Raw genomic sequence first — 10,648 nt, forward strand, 5'->3', positions numbered from 1 at the left:
TTGAACATATTTAGCAGATTTTAATATTTTTTAAGGTAATCAATTTTTCTTTTAGATTTCTCTATTGTGTAATCATATACATTTTGTTTTGTTGAAAAAATTTATAGGAAGTAAATCTTATGATTCTTTAATATTTTTTGGTCTTTCTAAAGTTTTAACATCTGAATTATTCTTTTGATGGTAACATATCTTTCTCTTATATTTCTCTTATATTTCTCTGTTATGTAGTCACATATATATATATTTTATCTATAATCTATAGGCTCTGAATTTTTTGATTCTTTTCAATAGTTATAGCCATGGATTATTCTTTTGAATGTAATTCATTTTTCTCTTATATTTCTCTATTATTTAGTCATATATATTTTGTTTTGTTTCAATAATTTATAAGCAGTAAATTATCTAATTCTTTAATATTTTTTGGTCTTTCAGAAGTTTTAATCTCTAAATTCTTGAGTTATTTTTTTGTAAGCTATTGCATGTTCAAGCAATGGCTTCTTCATCAAACTGTAACATAAATTAAAGTCATACAAGAACAAATCATGCAATTGTGTAGTTTCCTAATCAATTTAAGATTTTATAAAATTATTTTAGTTCACCTCACAAATAGGTTAGTTCCTGTGCATAGCACGGATTAACGACTAGTTTATCTAATGATAAAATTATTTTAAGTGTTTACCATTTATGCACATCTATGTTAGCATTATTTTGATATTTATTTAAATCATAGACAATTTATTTTCTAAACCAAAGAATTTCCTCGAATCTGTGTAGGAAGAATTTCCTCAAATCCTTTTTCTTGATAGTTCAAATTATTACCCCCGCATATTTTATTTAGATAATTTAATGAGTTATCTAAATAAGTCACATATTTAATTAAGTTGCCACGTAATGAGTTGATAAATTTTTTTTTTTAAAGAAAAACTCTATCTTCAAAACCATTGATGATGTGACCATGAATCCAATTTTAATCCGTGGTAATCTAAAGGGAACAAAACTAGGAAATATGGAGTCGGAATTTTCCTATTTTTGATCATAACCAAGTTACTGAGGAAGAAAAAAAAAGGGATCTCTCTCTCTCTTGTTTTACCTAATTCACATCTAGCCTTTGATACAATCTCCTTATCCATAAGATCATGCTGAGCCTAATGACTTAGTCTCATTTACAGAGGGAATGCAACAATAAAGGCACCATAGCTTGATGATTGATCTCTTTTTAGAAAGGAAAACAGTAAGTCAGTTACAATGATATTCAATACAGCGATAATCAAGGAGCACCATTGCATGCTTTAGTATGCGGAAATGTGCTGTTTAAAATTTTTATCAACTTTTGTGTCATTATCCAATGTGTGAATTATCATGTGATTGCTTTCAAAGCAATCCTTACCAGATATAATGATTTTTTTATGAGGGCAAGTCAAATACAATGAATAATTAATATGAAAAATAGTAAACTAAAAACTTTCCTGACTCTTTTAGAATCTTCCAGTGCTTCCCCACCTAAGAAAATTGGAGAAAATAATGTACAATGGTCAATAATCACATAACTTAGCTGTGGCACCATTATTAGTTCCTGAAATAGAATTTGTTAACCAATATTGGAGCAAATTCATCGGTATCAAACTTGATTACGTTCCTCTCAAAAAAACAAAAAAAAAAAGAAGCAATGGATTCCACTCTCATGATGTATACACATTATTATGAATGGAAATGGTCCATCACTTCAATCAATAACTAATTCTTCACTAAAATGTCAATGCAATGTCATCATTTATTCAACAACTACTCCTGATTGATGTGAAATTATTGAGTGTATCAATTATACTCTTATGAGATGCTCTTCTCTCATAAGAGTGAGTCTCACCAATTAATCTCATATATAAGAACCATCCATATATGATATAAGGGCATAATATACTGAGTGCATCTAATTAATTTTCACAAATGGATAGGGACTCAATCATAATGGAATCCTCTCATTCAATGACACAAATACGCCATCAAATTAAGATTTTTTTAAAAGAATCAAGAAAAGTAGGAGTGTGCATGCGTCGAATTGAAGAGTTTCTTCAACTTAACCCAACCTTATCAGGTTGGGAACTTCCCAATCCAATCTAACCCCTCACATGTATGCCAATTAACTCAATCTAACTCACATGAGTCGGATTTGGTTGGTAGGTTGTGCTTATATTGTTTATGCCTTGTAAGAAATTATGCTTTCATCAAATTTTTAAGCACTTTTTTTTTTCAATAAATTATTACATTCACATAATATGCTCAAAATTATTTTTCAAGATCCTAAATACCACGAACTCTCAAAATACCAAAATAAATGAAACTGAACAAATAAAATAAAACTAATAATATAAACTTATATATATAATAGGTTTGATTAAGTTCAGATAAGTTGAAAAAACTATCGACTTAAACCTGGCTTAATCCGTGGCTGAAAGTGAAATTTCAATCTAATCTATGAAAATCAACTCAATACGTCAAGTTGGGTTGAATTGAGCTAGTTTTGTTGGGTGGATTGATTGGATGCACACTTTAAGAAAAAGCTTAATTGAAATATGACATTCTAATTTTTTTCATAATTATTTAATGTTAATAAATATTGGTATACATAATACTATTATATTCCCATCTAAGGAGATTTCAAACTTCATATTTGAAAGTAATTACTCTATAAGCAGGATCACCGGTCATAAATCATAATTAGAACTAACTTTCTCGTATAAGAAAAGAAAAACAGGAATTAGTTTACAAATTACAAGTTACAACAAGCTGCAGGCTTTTTTCAAAATAACAAGTTGCCTTTTTTTTTTTTTTTTAATAATGAAATTACAATCATAAGTTGATGATAATATATATATACACATTCCCAATGAGTTATGAGAAAGGGTCAAAGGGGCATCTTTAGATTAGTCCACTGACCCCAATCCCAAATCCTAGGCTAGGCTGTCTCAGCTCTTGAATGTCAGTATGTCTGTGTTGGAGTTTAACTAATTGAAAAGCTCCCCTCGAATCTTGGTCTTCGTGGATGCTTGTGCAGGAGTTACCCTCACGATCTTGCCACCTCTCTCTCTCTCTCTCTCTCTATCTCTCTCTCATATTTTGCATTGAGCGGTTCAGAATTTCGGATCACCACATGACCATTTCCTTCTTTGTTTGAACTTACCCAACAACCCATCTCTCTATCTCTCTCCCTTCTTCCCTTGGTGCCTTTTCTTGCTACAAGGTTTACCCTTTGCGGGTTTTCCTGATTTTGTTTTCTATTTACCTTTCCGGGATTCTTTGAGCCAAACTCATCCTTTCAAACCCTTCATATTATTATTTTTTTTTCTATTGGGGTTCCCTCATTTTTTGTTGTTTGCACTTGAGAGATTCTTCCTAGTGGGATTTTTGGCTTCTCTTTGTGTTGTTCTTTTAGCTTTGTAAGCACTTTTTTCTGGGGGGGGTGAGTCTATTATCTGTACCATTTGGTGCCGTTTTGTTTAATGGGCTGTTGATGTCTTTGGCCTTTGGAGTGGTTTCAAGTTCCAAAAGCATGGGTCATGAGAAAAACAATGAGGGTGAGGAACACTGTGAACCTTCAAAAAGAAAGACAACAGCAAAAGATGTAGAAAATGCTCATGAATATGAACATGAACATGAACATGAACATGAACCTCAAAAAGGAGGGATGTTCCGGCAAATGAGTGAAAGTTCTATTTATGGAACTGAGGATGAAGAAGATGATGAAGGAAGGAAGATAGAGGTGGGTCCTCAATACACACTCAAAGAACAATTCGAGAAGGATAAGGTTTGTTTCTGCATATGTTTATGTCCTTAACTGATAAAGACATAAAGTTCTTGTTTTTAGGCCTTTTTGATTATGACTTGTGTGTAAGTTCTCCTGTTTCATGGTTCTATATGAGTATTAGGATGATGAGAGTTTAAGGAGATGGAAGGAACAGCTTCTTGGGAGTGTGGACTTGAATTCTGTTGGAGGTAATCATTTTGTCTTTTCCTAATTGTTTATCTTTGAACTTTGTTTGGATGCGGAGAAAATGGAGGTAAAAAAATACAAATTTGGAATCTTTCATTCTTTGAATTCCAAATTCTCCCTCTCTTTTTCTTTTTCATGGAATCAGAAGTCATAGCTTATGTTATGCTCTAAGATAGCCAAGATCAGCCACAAAGAAAAGTGGAAAATAATTTTTCCAATATTAAATTTATGGCCATAGAATTAAACAAAAGGTACTGATTTTCAAAACAATTTTGCTAGCTTTTTACTTTAAATCTCTGCTGTTTGATGGTCTAACTTCAAGTTTTAAAAATAATGGGCATGAACTGTTTCCTCTCTTTTTTGCCAAGAGCCTTGTAGCTCGTTTGCATTGCTTTTTTCTTTTATGAAAGAGAATCAGGGTTCAAATTCCTCTTCCTCTTGTTGTAACTATCAAATTATTAAAAAAACTAATAACAGAAACTGTTTCCTCTCTTCCTCAATGTTCATGAATTAGAGTATACTAATGGATGCATAATTGTCTTGGTTTCCATTAGGCAATTTATTTGTTTACTAAAGGGAAAAGTTCTAATTTATTTGTGTTTCTAACCTTTGGTTTCCAATATGCAATTTTATAATTCTTTTCTCTGTATAATTAATGCAGAAACTCTAGATCCAGAAGTTAAGTTCTTGAGCCTTGCAATTAAATCCCCTGGTAGAGCTGATATCTTTCTTCCAATTCCTGAGAATGGAAAGCCCAAGGGCTTGTGGTTTACCTTGAAAGAAGGAAGCCGTTACAGCTTGAAATTCACTTTCCAAGTCTGCAACAACATTGTTTCAGGTCTCAAATACACCAATACAGTGTGGAAAACTGGTGTGAAGGGTAATTTCTCTCTTTTTCTCAGACTCTCTCATTCACACAAACACATGGGCCTTTATGATAGAAAATTATATCTTTATAGCCCTTATATTCAATATTTTCTGTCATTTGAATCCTTATTCCAGTGGACAGCGTAAAAGAGATGATTGGAACCTTCAGTCCTCAGGCAGAGCCTTACTCACACGAGATGCCTGAAGAAACAACACCATCTGGAATTTTTGCTAGAGGAACATATTCAGCTAGAAGTAAGGTTGGTTCAATCATCTTCTATGTTACTTTGCCTTTGGTTTAATTATGCCACAAAATTTGAGAGAAATTCTTCATGAGAAAAGGATATAAACTTTGTAGTTTTGGCGTGTATGAAACCATTATGCATTTGTTTACACCAAATTGCGACATTACGATGCCTGCCAAAACTGCCCTGTCAAGAAGCTATATTCTTTTCTGGGCAGTATTAGTTTTGTTACTCATTTTAGACCATCAAGCTAGGCTGAGTATATGCCTCTCTTATACATGCATCAACTAGCTTATGTAGGAAAAATCTCATCAATTTGTTGCCGGGCCTCCTGTGAATCATCAATCATACATGTGAAATTCAAATTTGTGGGTCACCACTGCTCAGAAAATGAACATGGTTGATTATTTTTCTTGTACTAAAAGACTGTCATTTTGGATATGCCTCACTGATCTTGTTGCATATTATTATTTTTCCCTGTTTCAGTTTGTTGATGACGACAACAAGTGCTACTTGGAGATCAATTACACATTTGATATCCGGAAAGATTGGCAGCCGGTTTGAACTGAGAGTTTCCCTTCAGTGTTATTATTTTGTTACCTGTTCATTGCTTTTCAAAGTTGTAATCGGCTACAATGTTAACATGTCTCATTTCCAGTGTGGTATTTAATTTTCAATCCTGTCTGAGACCAGCAGCTAAACAATGAGGGGAGGATTTTTAGGGAAAAAGAAAAAGAAATTGACATTAATTTGGTAGGTACTTGTTGATAAAGTTGAGCTTTTGAGGACAACCTCTCTTGTCTCTGTCTCTTTCTCACCCTCTTTTAATTGTTGTGCATGCACGTCAGCATGTTACCTGTTGGAGATTCATAATTTGGGTTGTGGTAACCTTTATTTTTTTCCTTTGTGGTTGTTAACCATTCCTGTAGGAGGCTTTAAGAAGTAGATACATTAAAGGGCTTATTCCATGGTTGTATCCTTTGTTCTTTATTCTCTGTGAATTGCAACTGCTAAAGTTTTCCAAAGCATATTACTTTAACTTTCTTCTATGTCCTGTTCTTTTCACTTTGAGTGACCACCTTGTTCTGTTCTATGCATGTTTTATTCTTCTCTCCTATTTACCTTATGCTATCTTTCCCCCTGCATTATTTCACATTTTAAAATGGATGTGTGAAACATAATCTTTTTAGTCTTGTGGTATCTAAGGTATAACTAATGTTTGGAAGAAGACAGTTTAACAAAGTATAGGACAGGCACTAATTTATTGTATGAGAAATATTTTGAACCAAAAAGCGCTGGCTTTAACTACTGATGGGTGAGTGGAATTGTGATGTAATTGAATTCTTTTTTCTTTTTTTTTGTTGAGAAACTTAATGTATTTGAATTGGCCAAACTTTTTGTGTTCAAATTTCAAAAGATAGCGAGCCTAATTGAGAGTGCATCACGGCTGGTAATATTTAATGGAAATAGTTAATAGAGATAGAAAAGCTCCAAAATGTTGACCATTTGAAATTTAAGGTATTGTACATTAAGCTCAAGTCAACAAAATGTTGACTTGAGCTTAATGTGAATGTTCATCCATGGCCCCTCCATTTCAAAAGTTCCCTCCCCAGTCCATGTTGACACCATTGTACAGTAATGTTGACTTGAGCTTAATATGAACGTTCATCCATGGCCCCTCCATTTCAAAAGTTCCCTCCCCAGTCCATGTCAACACCATTGTACAGTAGTTGCTTTGTCCACTTCTAATGTTCAATGCCATGTCAACATGTGAGGGAGAATAATATTTTGTTCAACCAATACTAGTGAAAAAAAAAAATCCAAATCGACCCAGGAGCTACTTGACACCAGCAAACTGTTGTAACACAATTGTTGATTAAATTTCAAATGAGTTTGGAACTACCATATTTTTAAACATGAAGTTCCTGAGCCTCTATCACTCTTTGTTTGCATTCCTTATTGGCTTATTCTATGTGAGAAAGATCGATGAAGGGTGACTTAAGTACACTAAAAACGGAGAAATATTGTAAAATATTTGGATTTTTTCTTCTTTTATTTTTTATTTTTCCAAAAACTTTGTTTTACATGGAATATTATAAAGGATATCTTTGCTACGGGGCTATCATTGGAATTATAATTGAAATGAAAAAAAAAACTATTAATCATTGAAAATTCAATGCTAGATTTTCTTTACTACCCCAGACAACAATCCCTTGATTTTAAATGGTATTAACATCACATACATACTAATTATCAATTATTTAAAACAAATCTTATAATTGTTTTTTTTTTAAATGAAGAGAATGTAAATCCCATCGTTTTAAAATTCTATAAAATTAGTAATTTCTTCATCGAACACCTGCTTAAGAGAATTTGATCAATTAATAGGACCATCTTCGTGTAGGCCTTTTCCACGCCTTAAAGTCTTGAACCCACCTCAAAAACATATATACAACCATTTATGAATTTCATCTACTTATCCCATTATAGGGTTTATACTACATATATAACCATTTATGAGTTTCATCTAATTATCCCATTATAGGGTTTATACTACATATATAATCATTTATGAGTTTCATCTACTTATACCATTAAAGGGTTTATACTACATATATAACCATTTATGAGTTTCATCTACTTCTCCCATTATAGGGTTTATACTACATATATAATCATTTATGAGTTTCATCTACTTATACCATTAAAGGGTCTATACTATGTAAGATCTTGTTGAAACAACCACCAGAAATTGAGTAATGTTCCCCCTTCCCCAACGTTATAATTATCTAATAATAAGTATGAGGTTCAAAACATACTATATAATCCCAAGACAGAGAAGATACAATACAACAGAAGCCCTTTCAAATGCAACTAAAAAAGGAGCACATTAGCTTACCAGCAAATCCTAGTAGGTATACACTACACATTAACAAAAATCATAAACCAATGAACTAAACATACAGTCACTTATAATTGTAATTATTCACTAATGGCATCAAGCATAGAAAGCTTTTGGAGTTTTAAGAAAACAAAAGAGTTGTAGAACTAACACAATCTACTATCTTTTCGCAACACTGACCATCATCTAATCAATGCAACCAACTCGAAAAAGAAACAAAATTTAGTAATAATTGGAGAAAATTTTGAGCCAGAGACTGAACAGATTAACAGGAAAATGACAAATTGCTAATTCACTTGGACAATGCATATAAAATAAAGAACTTCAAGATGTTAATAAGTTTGGATTGCCCAAAACATTTGTCTCTATGTTATAAATAAAATAAACTCACAATCAAATTACTCATTAAACTTATAAAAATATAATATTGGTGCTGCAAGAAGTATGCTTGTCTCCTATTTCCATCTCTTGTTCTTGTTCTTCTTATTTGGTGTTGCAATTTCCTGCATCAATAAGAGTATAAGACCTCCACTATCTCGAAGAACCTTCGATAAATCGTCAGTCTCAGCTATTTTCCCATCAAGACTCTGATGAATTTCACGTAGAAACAAAGACAGCACATGTTAGAAACAATAAATTCTACAACAAAAATAAGCATAGGATGTGCTCACAAAATTATCCTTATAAATTTCTTGATCAATGAATTATATTAAAACTGAGGAACCAATAAAATCCACAACAGAACGAATATTTCTCACCATCATTCACAAACACCACTTAACTAACAGTATAACAAATGCCTAGACTATCTTCAAGATAGTTGTCCATCAAGTCTTGTAGCTCATGACATAAATAAAAGAGAACCAAACCAATATTAAAATCCCCTCCCATTGTTACTCTTGAATTAAAAACACACACACACAAAACAACTAAACAAAAACATGAATATAAAGATAAACAATTAACAAAGTCATTAAACTCCAATTTTTACCTCTTCCTCTACTACCACATTATCACCTTCAAGTAGAAGAAGGCTCCCAATACAAGTTGCTGTCTTATTTGAAATAAGAGTAGTTTTCAAAATCAAATCGAGCCAATCTCGAACCATGTCTTTTTCATCTTGGAAAACACGGCTTATTACAGCCTCTAGGACCTCCTGCAAGAGTTCCTTTAGCGCCTCCTCCAACACAAGCTTCTTGCTATCATTTGAAAATGTTAGATGCTTGTAGTAGCGATCAAAAGTGCAAGGTTTCTCAATTTCATAAATATGAGTCCAAGAACTGGGTTCCCCATATTCTTTCATGGTCCAAACATTACTTCTGAAATTCATATCAGTCTCAACAAAACAGAGGTGTCCTCCCAACACTTCCAAACGCACCCAATAATGAGAGCTTGTTTGAACGGGTATTGTAAAAACCCGAAATTTCTCAGTGCCAAGATCAAAAGCAATAAGAGATTGTGGAAGATTCAACCCATAATTAGGATAAGTTAACCAATGAAAAGCACCATTAGAGCACTTTGAATTAAAATCAACCCGAAATGTCTCTGGCCATTTTCCTTCAATTTTTTTCCAAGAATGTGATTTAAGACTATATATGTTGACTTCAAAATCCAAAACAGGCTTGTTTCCTTCAAAAAATTCTACAAGTCTCATCACCTTATAGTCGTCATTGTGAGGATCGTACCCGAATCCAAATTTTGGCTTATCATACTCCGCTGAATGAAAAGGCTTCTCTATTCCTTTGTTTGGCAATCTCTTGCACCTCCTGATCAATGGATTCCAAATTGCAATCTCTTTTCTCTCGTCATCATGAACGCAAACCAAGCCGTCACAGTAGTCCACGAGGTTGATTCCCTTAGTGTGACTGCCTAGCAATGTTGGGTTGTGAATTTTGATGGTCTTGTGATCCTCCTCGTCATTGGGAAAACGGACGAAGAACCAGTAAGTGTTGTGTGGATCACTGTTTGCTATCATGAGTGCGATCTCTGTTGTTCTCGATGGAGTGCTTGAGTTGCATCTTCATAAAACCTGAGGCTTTGATTAAGGCGCACCAGCTCTTGGAAACGCAGAGGAAGCGTACCAGAGGCTTCACAGGTAATCGGGACAGTATTTCTCTTGTTAGCTCTACCGGAACATCATGATGAAAACGGCGATGATGATGGGACATTATGGTGATGGTGGTGGCTTTAATGGAGAATTGGAGACAACACAGTTTAGCGTTTGCTTGTAATACCCCACGTCAATCTTTTGTTGTTAACACTATGGTTTGGAGAAATCATATGGTAGTCACACGCAACTTGGTTTTAGGAGGGAAGATACAACGTGGAGCACTACTTCGAGAGTAATGCAGTCATTTCTTTTTCAGTTAAAGCAAAGATATGATCAGAGAATAATTAGGAGTATTTTAGCATGACATTTTAAAATTAATTTTTTTTTTTTTTTTTCGGAGACATGGATTAGTAAGAGAGTATCCTATTTTGTAGCCATTTTAAATGGAGTTGAAAATATATTTTTACCAAGTTGTTCTCAAGTTTTTTTCCTATTAAACTTAAGGTTTAAGGGTATTTCTGAACCATATAAAAGTCCAAATCCAAAGAAGAGAATTCTCTTATAAATAGTATAGATAGATATATAATTGAAAATTT

The 10,648-nt window shown here is 33.2% G+C and overlaps 2 protein-coding genes across 3 annotated transcripts; one reads left to right on the forward strand and one right to left on the reverse strand.

Annotated features, from left to right (window-relative positions):
* Window positions 1–2,898: 2,898 nt before the first annotated feature.
* On the forward strand, window positions 2,899–6,125 carry LOC142633455 (rho GDP-dissociation inhibitor 1). 2 transcript variants are annotated; one of them, XM_075807697.1, is made up of 5 exons: window positions 2,899–3,802; window positions 3,924–3,990; window positions 4,650–4,868; window positions 4,991–5,110; window positions 5,587–6,125. In XM_075807697.1, exons 1-5 carry the CDS (start codon window positions 3,509–3,511, stop codon window positions 5,592–5,594), a joined length of 708 nt encoding a protein of 235 aa, XP_075663812.1. In that variant the 5' UTR covers window positions 2,899–3,508; the 3' UTR covers window positions 5,595–6,125. The 2 variants fall into 2 exon arrangements, with proteins under 2 accessions (XP_075663812.1, XP_075663811.1); XM_075807696.1 differs by having other exon boundaries at window positions 2,903–3,802; window positions 4,991–5,115.
* Window positions 6,126–8,457: 2,332 nt separating this feature from the next.
* On the reverse strand, window positions 8,458–9,977 carry LOC142635630 (F-box protein CPR1-like). Its single transcript, XM_075809764.1, has 2 exons — window positions 8,994–9,977; window positions 8,458–8,589 (listed from the first exon to the last, which is right to left on the reverse strand). Exons 1-2 carry the CDS (start codon window positions 9,975–9,977, stop codon window positions 8,458–8,460), a joined length of 1,116 nt encoding a protein of 371 aa, XP_075665879.1.
* Window positions 9,978–10,648: the final 671 nt, after the last annotated feature.

This window comes from Castanea sativa, chromosome 5, assembly GCF_040712315.1.
Source record: "Castanea sativa cultivar Marrone di Chiusa Pesio chromosome 5, ASM4071231v1".
In the NCBI taxonomy this organism is placed as follows: Eukaryota; Viridiplantae; Streptophyta; class Magnoliopsida; order Fagales; family Fagaceae; genus Castanea; species Castanea sativa.